At 43.1% G+C, this 14,129-nt stretch overlaps 1 protein-coding gene across 1 annotated transcript; it reads right to left on the reverse strand.

Moving 5' to 3' along the window:
- Positions 1-3,629: 3,629 nt before the first annotated feature.
- On the reverse strand, positions 3,630-5,770 carry LOC127902385 (uncharacterized). The gene is made up of 2 exons (XM_052441293.1): positions 4,930-5,770; positions 3,630-4,816 (listed from the first exon to the last, which is right to left on the reverse strand). The coding sequence occupies exons 1-2, from the start codon at positions 5,768-5,770 to the stop codon at positions 3,630-3,632; spliced, it is 2,028 nt and encodes a 675-aa protein (XP_052297253.1).
- Positions 5,771-14,129: the final 8,359 nt, after the last annotated feature.

Consider the following 14,129-nt stretch of genomic DNA (forward strand, 5'->3'; position numbering starts at 1 on the left):
TTCAACCAGGAACGGTACGAGGCCATAAATGCGGAAGTAGAAAAACTGCTGAAAGCGGGATTTATAAGGGAAGCCAAGTACCCGGAGTGGATTTCCAATGTAGTACTGGTAAAGAAGGCCAATGGGAAGTGGAGAATGTGTGTAGACTTCACGGACCTCAACAAGGCATGCCCGAAAGATAGCTTTCCCCTACCAAAAATAGATCAGTTGGTGGACTCAACCGCGGGTCATAGTCTGCTCAGTTTCATGGATGCCTTCTCCGGATACAACCAGATACCCATGAACGAGCAGGATGAGGAAAGCACGACCTTTATAACTAACATGGGTTTGTTTTGCTACAGGGTGATGCCTTTCGGCTTGAAAAATGCAGGGGCTACCTATCAAAGGTTGGTGAACAAGATCTTCAAGCCATTGATCGGACATACAATGGAGGTATATGTGGACGATATGATCACAAAGTCCAAAGAACCAAGGGATCACGTGAAGCATCTTGAGGAAACCTTTGAATTACTGAGGAGGTACGAGATGAAGCTAAACCCAGAGAAATGTGCATTTGGGGTCAGCTCGGGCAAATTTCTGGGATTCCTGGTGAGCCATCGAGGGATTGAGGCCAACCCGAAAAAGATACGAGCAGTGATAGAAATGAGGTCGCCACGAACAGTAAAGGAGGTGCAGAGCCTTACGGGGAGGTTGGCAGCATTGAACCGATTTATTTCGCGAGCCACTGATAAGTGTCACCCTTTCTTCCAAGTCATAAAGAAAGGGAGGAAGATGGAATGGACACCGGAATGCGAGGAGGCATTTGGACAGTTGAAAGAATATCTAGCCCGCGCCCCGTTACTATCAACTCCGAGAGAGGGTGACCAACTGTTTTTGTACTTAGCAATCTCTAAGTGGGCTACCAGCTCGGTTTTAGTCAGGGAAGAAGAAAGGAAGCAACACCCGGTATATTATGCAAGCAAGGCCCTAGTGGACGCAGAAACCAGATATCCGCTAATGGAGAAGTGGGCGCTAGCTCTGATAACGGCGGCACGCAAACTCCGACCATATTTCCAAGCCCACCAGATAGTTGTGATGACCGACCAACCCCTTCGGCAAGTACTTCAAAAACCAGACGCGTCTGGTCGGTTAGTAAAATGGTCGGTAGAATTGAGCGAATTTGACCTGTCGTAGAGGCCCCGAGGGGCAATCAAGGCTCAAGCCCTGGTAGATTTTATGGTGGACCGCGTTGAACCAGGGGAAGGGGTCCAGGAGGGACAACCAGCGGAACAGGAGGATTCGAAGGGGATATGGTTGGTGATGGTTGATGGATCACGTAGTGAACTGGGATCCGGGGCAGGAGTTATAATACGAAGCCCAGAAGGTGTTGAGGTATCCTACGCTGTAAAGTTCGAATTCCAGCTTACGAACAACCAAGCTGAATATGAGGCCTTCATTATTGGTCTCGGTCTTGCGCATACGCTACGAGCAGAAAGGGTTGAGATCCGAGCAGATTCCCAGCTAGTATGCAACCAGCTCAGCGATCAATTCCAAGTAAAGGAAGAGAAATTGGGATTTTATGTAAAGAAGGCGAGGCAGATGGTTGAACTATTCAAGGAAGTAGAGGTGAAGCAGATATCCCGGAACGAAAATTACCGAGCTGACATGTTGGCTAGGATGGCCGCAACTGTAGATCCCAAATTACCTAAGTCAGTTCCACTAGAGGTGAGAACCTCGCCGAGCATAGGAGAAGAAGTAGAGGTAATGAGAGTAAGCACTGAAGAATCCTGGATGGACACGATCCTTGCATACGTCCGCGATGGAGTTTTACCAGAGGACAAAAGGCAAGCGAGAAAGCTAAAATGCCGAGCAGCGAGGTACACATTACTCGATGGAGTACTCTATCGCCGAGGATTCACTTTGCCCCTGTTGAGATGTGTGGATGATGAGAAGGCAGATTATGTATTAAGGGAAATTCATGAAGGAATTTGCGGCAATCACTCGGGAGCGAGAACTTTAGCCTTCAAGGCACTCCGACAAGGATACTTCTGGCCAACCATGCATCAGGATGCGAAAAGGATGGCAAAGAACTGTAAAACCTGCCAAAGCTTCTCCGAGGTTCCTGCACAACCCCCAGAGAAGCTGACCACCATGACATCCCCGTGGCCTTTCGCTCAATGGGGAATCGACTTGATCGGACTGTTACCTAAGGGCCGAGGAGCGGCGACACATGCAATTGTGGCGATAGACTATTTCACCAAGTGGGTGGAAGTGGGAGTCCTCAGCCAAATCACGGAGAGGAAGACAACAGATTTTATTTGGAGAAATATCATCTGCAGATACGGGATCCCCTATGCCATCGTTACAGACAATGGGAGACAGTTTGACAACGGCAATTTCAGGGAATTTTGCCAAAATTTGGGGGTGGACCTGAAATTCTGCACCCCCGCACACCCCCAGGCAAACGGACAAGTGGAAGCAGCCAACAAAGTGATAAAGAAGCTCCTGAAAACTAGACTGGGAGAGAAGAAAGGGGCCTGGGTTGACGAGTTACCAGGAATGTTATGGGCTTATCGGATAACTCACAAGACCGCCACAGGGGAAACTCCGTTCGCCTTAGCTTTTGGTCATGAGGCGGTAGTCCCAGCAGAAATTGGAGTAGGGACACATCGAACGGAATATTTCAACGAGGGGCAAAATGACGAGCAGATCTGCTTAAACCTAGACCTGCTTGAAGAGAAGAGGGCAGGGGCATCACAGAAAGTAGCCCAGTGTCAGCAAAGGATGATGCGTTATTACAACAAGAACGTACGCGTGAGGCAATTCCGAGCAGGAGATTGGGTACTTAGGAAGGTGAACCAAAACACCAGGGAACCTAACCATGGCACCCTCGGCCCGAAGTGGGAAGGCCCGTACAGGGTGATACGCGCCACTGGACCAGGAGCTTATAAGCTAGCATACCAGGATGGGAGAGATGTGAAAAGGTCGTGGAACGCCGAGCACTTGAAGAAATATTTCCAGTAAGCAAAATGCTCTACTGAATTTTCGCTCTGACAAGTTATTTTTGTTAAATGCATGATAGTCTGTTGTACATGCATATGTTCTACGTTTTTTGTAATGCATTCAAATTTCAATAAAGATGAATTCAGCATGAAGTCCCCTGGTAGCAAGACCAGTAAAAATATTACTAAGGCAAGTAAGTGCCTGTTTCTGCTCGGTCAACGAAAGACCAGCAGCTAAATTCTCGAAAGTTTTACTAAGGCAAGTAAGTGCCTGTTTCTGCCCGATCAACGAAAGACCAGCAGCTAAATTTATGAAGATATTACTAAGGCAAGTAAGTGCCTGCTTCTGCTCGGTCAACAAAAGACCAGCAGCTAAAGCTACGAAAATCCTACGAAGGCAACAAAGTGCCTGCTTCTGCTCGGTCAACAAAGGACCAGCAGCTAATTTTTCGTAAATTTTATTAAGGCAAATGAGTGTCTGCTTCTGCTCGGTCAACGAAAGACCAGCAGCTAATTTTTCGAAAAATTTTGCTAAATGCAAGTAAACACCAGACAAGAGATCCAATAGAAGTATCTGGAAATCTCATAAATGTTCAATTCTTTATCAAACGAATACAACTCAAGAGTTCATACAAAAAAAAAGGGGGCCTAAAGATTATGAGAGTCAGCGGCTCCAGCAGCTGAAAAATCAGCGACCTCGGGAGGTAAAGCGTCAGCAGTCTCAGGAGGTGGGGGATCAGCATTACTGGGAGGTGCAGGCACGGATCCTTGACCTACTTCGAAAGCACGTCCCCCAATTTCCTCCTCCTGCGCTCTATCCAAAGGAGCCTCCACCTGATCCTGCTCACCCTGCTCCTTATCTCCCTGGCTGGCCCCAGCCATAAACCTCTCCACTCCAGATTCCAGCTTGCTCATGTCGAGCTCGGGGTATTCTTCCTTGAGTACAGACATGATACACTTATAGCTGAAAGCAACCCCAGAATTGTACTCAACATCCAACCGATCATCCACATCAGTGGATTTGCCTTTCTCTTCAGCCAGCTGGACACTCAGGGATTTGATCTCTCCCTCAAGGGCAGTCCTCAAAGTATCCCTTTCACTCTGAGCAACTTGAAGGTCAGATTTCAGGCCGCCCAACTCGTCCTCAAGTTTGGAGGAGGTGGACTTAGCAACCGCAACCTTCTCCGCCAGCTCCGACATCTGCTGGTTCAGTTCGGCCAGCTTCTCCTTGGAACGATCAGCAGAGTCAGCTTTCTTCCTCAGCTCCTGATTGTCAGCTTGAAGCTTCCTCTCATGGCGCGCGGCCCCGACCTTGTAACACGAAACCATGGTGGCCAACCTGAAGGATACTCTCTGAACAGAAGCAGCCAACTCTGAGAGGTCCATACTCTCAATGTCCTTCACCATCTTGGGCCCCACCGATCTTTTGTAATCCTTCTGATACAAGCTCAGGTAGTCCCCTTGTTCCCGAGATGGCAGAGGGGAAGATCGGTCCCCAGACTGGAGGCTGACCTCGGGACTCTTGTCAGAAGTTCTCTCCCCACCACTCTTACGGGGCGGGGGAGGGGGCAGAGCAGGAACAGGAGTCTTGGATGGGCCTACGCTGGTTTTCTTCGGAGGAGGAGGTGGGTTGCTGGAGCTGCCTGAAGCTCGACCACGCTTCCTGCTCATCGCGCTGAGGATCTTGTTATCCATTCCAGCAGCAATATCTACTAAGCCCGAGCCGACCAGGTTTGTTGGAGACAGGAGGTCTTGGCAGGTAGACGCGTTCAACAGAGCCGTTTCCACCTGAAGCAAAGGTCGATCTTCAAGCCCCCCGATCAAACCCCACGACTCTGAAATAACAAAAGAGGTTAAAGAACCCAATAAGTGACAAGTCGAGAAGGAGTATAGGCAAAAAATAATGAACGACCTGGGGTGACAAAGTTCGTTGGAAGGTAAATATCACCACCCAGCGAGTGAGCTGCTGGACACCAATTCCCCCCAGCAAAGAAGAATTTGTTCTTCCAATTTTTGCACGAGGAGGGGAAACCGGTGATTGGCTTCCTCTTTGCAGAACTAGACATGAAGTAGTACCAGCCCGCCTCCCGTGGGCTGCTCCGCAGCTGATACAGATGTTTCACTTCAACAAGGGAAGGCTCCTCCAACCCGCACCTCTCCCACAACACAAACATTGCCGAGAGAACCCTCCATCCATTGGGATGTAGCTGACCTGGGGCCAGGTGCATACCACCCAATATCTTAGCAAAATAACGTTGAAGGGGCAGCCGAGCTCCTAATTTGAAGCTCTCCAGGTGCATCGTCACATACCCCCGCGGAGGCCGACTAGGAACGTCACCTTTTCCTGGAACTACCAGGAGAACCTCTGGAGGAATGTTGTAAAGATTCCTCAGCTTGAACAAATCGGTTTGGGTGGTGGCACAAGCTGTGAAGTCAATAGGGTAAGAGTCCGCCTCTACCCTATGACCAAGGTGCCTTCTCTGAGGGGGCCTGCTCGGTTCGGAACTGCTCTCCTCACCATCACCAGCTCCTTCAGGGACCCCAACCTCACCACAGCTGTGGTTCTCACCAGAGCCCGATGCAGGTCCACCTCTATTACCTACAAGCTCTATTTCGGAAGAGGGAGAGACAACTAAGGGGCGTGGATACTCAAGGGTATCCCTCCCATGGGAAGGACCTACACTACTGGAGGGACCTAAAAAATCGGTGGGTATTGGCACGTTGAGGCCTGAATCCCCTGACTCTTCATCACCCTCATCAACAATTAATTTTCTTTTCCGGTTTGACATGTCGGAACTTCAAAGAAAAACCAATACAAACCCAAGTACACAGGTACAAAAAGGGGTAACACAGGACCCAAACAACAATAGCCAAAGAAAAGGTTAAAGGCTATACCTGGAATAGACTGACACCGATAGCGCTGCCGCGACAAAGAAAACACCCAGTAAACGGATACTTCGGACGCCGGAAGTAGTGAGCAAAGTTCAGAGAAAATTTGTTTAACGGCGGAGAAACGAATAACAAGATGAAGATGACTCCAGTCTAGGGATTTGAAACGAAAAGGGGGAAAATGGAAATATTTAAGTGATGGGATATGCCAGCCCACTCCCCATATATCGAGGACGGATAGCCCGTCGTTTCAAATTTCAAATACGAAGAGTCTGGAGATGCCACATCACCAACCGTTACAAGAGGCCAGGTTAGATATAAGCCCAGATATACAATGGACATGTTCACTTAGGCCCATGCTCAGGTCGGAGTCTCCCCAGAAGAGAAGCTCCCCGGGCTGGTGAGATTCAACCATCAGTTTCTGCTCTTAACTCATTTTACTCGCCAGACCAGAAACTGGGGGACTGGTGTTGAGTACATAAAGGCACCAGGTCAGCCATACTACAGTGGGACGAGCAGAACACGGGGGTAAACATTATCCGAGCAGAGATGGACGCAACCAGGGAAACATACCGACCAGAAGTGTATGCCGAGCCGATACTCATCCCCAGGAAAGCGGGAACACGATCCCACAGAACCGCGGCCGTTACGCTTCTCCCAGAGCACAGAATCGCGGCCGTTACGCTTTTCCCAGAACCGTTGAAGGACACGTAAGCTCCCACGTTTGCCACGATGCAACGGTTAGAGTCCCATGAGGGCTGCCGTTACCCGAAAAAGGTGGGAGGAAGGGAAAACGGAAACGGGGGGACAGCGGCTATAAAAGAAAAGGAACTCGACGGAAAATGAAAAAGAAAAGGGGGAGAGGGAAAACGCTGCCAAATTGCATCCAGATCATTTTCTTACAAATTTCAGATAAACTTCTTGAACCCAAATTGATTTGTTTTCCCGTAAACACCTTGAGCTAACTTAGGCATCGGAGGGTTTACGCCGGCAAAACCACCGGCGTCTCTGATCCATTTTTTTGTGAGCGCAGGCTTATTTAGAGAAAGGAGGGCTGTTTGGGAGAGATACTGTTTGGGATAAATATGTCGACGAGACCAGGAATGACGAGCAGATATCTGATGGCAGAGTTCTGCGAACCGGTGTGTTCCGTAAAAGCCTGGTGCGCGGAGGAACAGGAGCAGAAATATCCTGCTCGTCCACGATGTTGTCATCCGCGAGGCCAATTCCCTATAAAAGGTATACGGCCATTCCGGCTAGAGGTCGATAGGCGAGGAGACCCGGTCGACGGCAGTTGGCAAGACATGCTCTCCAGCCCGAGAATCTAGGCACGACATCCACGCTTTCTCTTGAGCCATGGCGTAACACGCAAGATCTCACAGAACCACGACAGCCACGCTTTCCCCTGAACCGTGGCGTAACACGCAAGGTCTCACAGAACCACGACAGCCACGCTTTCCCCTGAACCGTGGCGTAACACGCAAGATCTCATAGAACCACGACAGCCACGCTTTCCCCTGAACCATGGCGTAACACGCAAGATCCCCCGTTTGCCCATAACGCAGCAGTCAGAGCCCCAGACCGTCTCGAAAAAAGCGGAAAACTGGGATTCAGAGGAAGCCTATAAAAAGGTAGCCAACGAAGGTAAAAGGGTTAGCATTTTTGAGATAAAAGAAAAAAACCACGAAAAAGCCATAAGACTTGTGGCAAGCGTTCCCCGAACCTTGATATCTGACTTGAGCGTCGGAGGGTTTGCGCCGGGAGAACAACTGGCGTACTCTGACTTGTCTGTGTGTGCAGGGATATCTGGAGAAGAAGCATTACTAGGAGACCTCCTGGTCGTGGGGAAGTTGATCGAGCAGAGATCCTGGTCGTAGAACGAGGAGAACCGGAATCTCGCATCAACAAGGGCGATTCCAATCTGAGCGAACGAGTAACAGTAGATAACACAAGCGTTGGTGAAAGAATCTGGTCGGCTAAAAGGCGAGCAGATTTCAGCATCAACACTACTAATTGGAAATTTCAAGTATTTTAGATGATAAGTTTATTATGTTAGAGATATTCATAATATACATGATGCTGAAATCAGGGGATTTGTTGTCTCGATTTGTTTTATTTTTGTTTGCCTCGAGCTCGAATCAAATTTTCAAATTTAAGAAATATGGTAAGAGAAGGAACAACAGGAGTTTCTCTGGTCGGCCATAACTGCACCTCAGAGAGTGCTCCGGCATCGGGAATCTGCTCATAGCTTGTTAGGCCGAGGAGATTCTTCCTCGGCCAGGTAATGAGGGCATGCGCGGCTAGTGCTCTTTTAATTACCCCAAACATATATGATGCTGAAACCAGAGGATTTGTTGTCTCAGTTTGTTTGCCTCGAATTTTCAAATTTAAGAAAAATGTTAAAGTTAAGGAACAAAAGGAGTTTAAAATTTGCAAAAATTGATGTAGCTATGAAACAACTTCATCGTAACATATTTAGCATCAATCTTCTTTGCCAATTGTTTATTGTCATCACTGTTGTTCTGTATTTTAGTTCTTGCCCTGTTTGTTCTGTTCCTCTGTTTATTTCATTGGGCTTGCTACTTTGCTTCACAAAATCTAACTTTCAAAATTTAGGAGGCATGGAAAGAGTGCTTAGAAAATGCAAGAGGTATCAAATCATGCATTAGAAAACTTGTTGGCTGCTAGCTGGTCTATTTCATTGCCACCGATCGGATCCTTGTCCAAAAAGCCATCAATGTGCCTGTTAATGATAGGAGCCGGAGATACAAGCGTGAAAATAACAGGATCATTTACAACATGGAAATCCGTCGCCATTGGTAGGTGGCGCTGCATATGATATTAACAACTGATTGACGAAATTAATGCTATCAATGTGCCTGTAAATGTTGTGCTTAATTTTCATGCATAAAGTTGTTGGCTGGTCTGTTTGGCCTTCAATGATTTGCCTTTTCGACTTAAATGATTCCAAGAAGCCACCAGCAATCACCAGTGCAACTAACTCTTCAAAAGAAAACAAAATTAAAAATAAAAGTCTCAAAAAGTATCGTTAATTTAATTCTATTGTTTCCGTGTAATCACAAAATGTTCGATAAATATTTATAAATTACAGTTTGAAAATTAAGGTAGTTTTATGTTTGATGAAATATTAAATTTTAAAAGTTATCATAATCAATTTATTCTTATCATCAAATAATCTTAATCAAAGACAAAACTTTGTTGCTCGGTGTAACTCACTCCCATTTTATCTATTTCTAATTGAATTATATTGTAATCTATATTTCTTGTTGAAAATTGATAAATAATATAGGTTTCAAAATTTAGACATATAAGTGCTACTAATCATTATTATTTCTCTAAAACTATCGGCTAAGGCCAAATAATTATTCTTTTTGAAATAAAAGTATGGTGAGTGTATTAAAAAAAATTAAAATGAACATTTTATTATTTAGTCATATGTCAATATTATTAGTAAATTTAAATTAATATCTTATTTATTGCATCTTCAAATTATTTTCCGTAGATTAATATAGATTTTATTTAAAAAAAATTGTTGAGGCGTGTCAAATTTTCATGCATTTTAGAATTTATTAATGAGGTTGCATTATTGTCCATATCGTCAATAATTTTAGCAGTCACCCCCATTTGATCTGTCATCTTGTGATTGGTTGGACATACTAAGTGTTCTTGCCGACCAGCTGTGCCCTTCTAATTATGTAATGACCTGCCCAATCAAGTTCTCGTATTCTTTCAATTTATGATAAGATTCTCGTATAGGAACATATCTGCAAACGTAATAATTACTAGTTCTGTAAGTTAGCGGGAACCCCATTTTTTAACAGCACCGATATTCTCACACCAATGAGCACCACAGTTAGCACAAAACGGTTCGTTTTGTGCCACCTATAAAACAAATTGCTGTTGCTCCAAAACACACACTCGTCTTGCTCAAACGTAAGCGCAGACTACACACACTCGTCTCACTGGACCACAGCACTCACGCCGAAACGCCGTGTTTCTCACCCACTCGACTGCTCTGTGCTCTGTCCATCGGTGTTCTCTCTCTCTCTCTCTCGCCGTGGGTCTCTCCACATTTGGCTGTCAGCTGTCTCACTCGCACCGTTCACAAGACACGCTCTCTCCCTCTCTCCCTCAGGGCACATTTTGTACACAAATATCCGAGAGTAAATTCAATTGGTTATCAAGATTCCAGCTTTAGGCAGATTGTTTTCAGACATGTAGCATTAGAGTGTATGGTCTCTTCCACTTCAGTTTAGCGAGACTGGTTGTGTTCATTTGTTTCAGCAATATATTCCCCTCGTATCACGATTGTAAACAACGATCTGCGAACTTGAACGGAAAAAAGGATATGCCTTTTGTAGATTAAAGAGATTTGTTATATTTTTAGCTAAATTGTGGTTCAAGTTTAGTCAATTCAATGTCGATTTGGTCACCAAGGATTTTTCCCTCTCAGTCCGATAAGGTAAAAATGACATGGGGAAAACAAAGACAGAGAGAGAGAGAGAGAGAGAGAGGGAGAGGGAGAGAGTGGATTAATGAAATTTGAAGAGAGTGGAAAACATGATCGGTGAATTTTGGAGGGGGGAGACAGAGTGGCCTGTGACCCACGGCGGCTGGATTTGGAGAGGGAGAGAGAGAGTGACCCTTGATCTACGACTGCTGAATTTGGAGGGGGGAGAGAGAGAGCCGCCGACGGAGTGTGATGAGGATGAACGAGAGATTGGTGGCTTGGTGAGATTTGTGGCAGCGAGCCGTGAGGGAGAGAGCGAGAGAGCGTGTGCCGTGAGGAAGAGAGCGAGATGTGAACGATGTGTGTGTTGAGAAGTCAATGAGTAACAGTGACAATATATAGTCTTAACAAAACGCACCGTTTTGTGCTAACTGTGGTACTAACTGTTGTAAGAATCTCATTTTCCATTTTTTAATTTGAATGGTCAGATCCCTGATTACACTTACACACCCGCAGTATAATGTCAACAACCAGCTGTAAATTTCCATGGACACAAATACCCCCAACTAGTGCTCATTAATTACTTAATTATACATATATAACTTAATCACATGTATAAGAATTTCGGCCCCTCATTACATCAGCAAATTATCACGTACCACAATTCTGTAATTCTCTATAAATCATATTGGATTTTTGAATTATCAAAGAGCACCATGTCGTTGCAACCAAGTATTGGTGCATGTGCCAGAAAGCATGGGTTCCAGAAGTGAAAGAGGTGAAAATTTTTAGGGGCCATAAACATAAAGTTTGAAACATAAACCTTTGGATCCATGTCGTTGAAACAATTTACGAGTCAGATCTAATGGTTTACTCACAAAACAGGTGCAAGGTAGGCGGACCCCATAATCAGAGCTATGAAGGATCGGAGAGTTTATAAAGTTTGAAATGTTGGTAGCAATTGAATCTCAAGAGAGCGTACACATTTCCCCTCCACACAGACGGAGTTAGAAATTTAATTTAATTGCTATGCGATCTCTATAAGAGATTGTCGTATTCACAAGCATCTTGAAGGATTGGAATGCCCGTAACTTGGATTTTATACATATCTCCCAAAGTTTCTTACCTTCAAATCAATATTCCAGAGAACATTTTTGCAGGGATGAGAAAGCTTAAAGTTGTAGATTTTACTGGGATGCAATTATTTTGCTTGCCATCTTCAATTGATCTGTTAGAAATTCTTCAAACACTATGTTTAGATCAATGCATGTTGGGAGACAGCTATTATGGGAAAGTTGAAGAATCTAGAAATCCTTAGCATTGACAATTCTGACATTGTACAGTTGCCCGAAGCACTAGGTCAACTGACTAAGCTAAGGCTGTTAGATTTGACAAATTGTTTCCAACTAAGAGTTATTGCACCCAATGTCATATCATGCTTATCTCGTTCAAAAGAATTGAATAAAAGACATTGCTTTGTTGAATGGGATGTTCAAGGTTGTGCTGGCCTAGATGAATTGATGCATTTGACTCGGCTGGCCATGCTTGAAATAGATGTTAGAAATGATAATACATTGCCCAAAGGCTTTTTCAGTAGAAAGTTTGAAAAGTTCAAAATTTCCGTAGGAGATGTGTCGGGTGTACCTTCGGAGGTTTCCATAGAAGATTGGCTTAGATTCAGTCGGCCATCTTTTTCAATCGCCATTCATGAGACTTTAAGAAGGTTGAAGCTCAAGCTTAATTCTACGACCATTTGCTCGAACAAATTGCAGGGCATCAGGAACGTTGAATACTTATGTTTGGACAAGTTGCAAGGTGTCAAGAATGTTCTTTTTGAATTGGACACAGATGGCTTTTCAGAATTAAAGCATCTCAAAGTTCAAAATAATCCTGACTTGCTTTGTATGGTTGACTCAATAAACAGAGTACCCTGTGATTCCTTTCCTCATTTGGAGTCACTTACTCTTTACAATTGACTAACTTGGAGAGGATATGTATTGATCCACTGAAAGTAGTCTTTCAATGAACTAGAAACCATAAAAGTGGAATATTGTGTTGAGTTGAGTAATATCTTCTTGCTCTCTGCTACAAACTGCCTTCCAAGAGCTGAGAGGATTGCAGTTATTGATTGCAGCAATGTGGAAGAGATTTTTGCAATTGGTGGAGAAGCTGATGTCGACAACAATAATGCAATCGAGGAGATAGAGTTCGATGAATTAAGGTCTTTGAGTCTGGGAAGTCTTCCAAAGCTTACAAGTTTTTGCTGTGGAGTGAAGCCACCTTCAGCATCACCAAATAGACAAGAATCCAACGAAATCCGTTTGGATGCCTCGACACATTTGTTCAACAAGAAGGTAGGCTAACACATTTTTTGTTTTAATTATTTCTTTATTATTTTATTCTACCATGCATTCTCATTTGATGACAAGGATATTTATGTTGAAAATAAATCATTTAGGAAAAAAGAAAAAGAAGGAATTAAAATTCTAACTAAAACTTTATCTTTAGTAGGTTGTGTTTGTTGATGTGCTCTTTAAAGTATATTAATTTATTTATTTTTTGATTGATAAAATATTTGAAATATTTTTCAAAAATTCTTAATTGTATAAATATTTTGAATAAGATCTATTTAATCATATTATATGTATTTATATGATCATCATATGGATTCATAGAAGACGTAAATACAAGTTATCTTATAACTAAATAAATTAAGTTCGCAGTTGATAAATAAAGTTGGCTGCTCTATTTATATTTAAACTGTAGTAAATTCATTGAATAATTTGTCTTAATCATGTATGAATTTACTGATGTAATTTGACTACATTGAACTGAATCACATATGAAATTTAATTAACCTTGAAATAACTGTTAAACTTACTAAATCTCATAGACATTGATTTTATTGCAATCTCAATCTTGAGTTAATTATAGTTTCATGTTTGTTATTTTCATTTCATTTGAGTTACCACTGGACGCAACATACATTTGTAGTCAAGATTATCCGGTATCTTAGTGGAAGTAATTATGAGCAGTGAGATTATAGATTAACAATACAAAATTTGTACAACACATCTCTTAACGGGTTTTCGGTACTTGATCATAGAATTCTTTGCCCAGAGTGTGTCAACATAATTAGTATGTTAAAAATGATTATTAGATAAAATCAGTAAGTGTCAAGGAATAAGATGTAATTAAATTGATTGGATAGTTGAAATATCGATTTAATTAGTGATGTGGTACAAAAGATTGTTCAGTAAAGAAATCAATGTGGCATGGGTCGAATTATTATTCGAGAACACTATCCTAGATAACATGTAGTTATGGAGGTCAGTTCTAATCTTTTAGTGGAGTTGGTTTGGAACTAAATAATCGAGGTAGTTTAATTATAGACCTAATTATTGTAGCCACTATTGTATGTATTATATTGATCCATGGGTTAGCTCATTTAATTGATTGCATCATTACTAGATTGATAAGCAAGATAACTAATTATTTGGGTTAAAAGTCTAAATATACTATTTAGTAGGAAGCTCATTTTAATATGCTTGTGCATAAGGGACCTTGTATTATTTTTACAACGTGGGCCCCTATAACAAGAATAAGTGTAACGCCACTTTTGGTTTGTCTGTTTTTTTTTATTTAAATCAAATTTGATTTAATATAATTAAAAAAATGGGAGAAAAAATAAGAAGTCTAGGTTTCCACCAAATAGATATATAAAAGAGTTTGTTTTCTCTAAAATGAGGGAGTAGTCCCAATATACAAATCAGAGAAAAAAAGATTTT

The sequence above is a fragment of the Citrus sinensis genome, chromosome 5 (assembly GCF_022201045.2).
Source record: "Citrus sinensis cultivar Valencia sweet orange chromosome 5, DVS_A1.0, whole genome shotgun sequence".
Taxonomy (NCBI): Eukaryota; Viridiplantae; Streptophyta; class Magnoliopsida; order Sapindales; family Rutaceae; genus Citrus; species Citrus sinensis.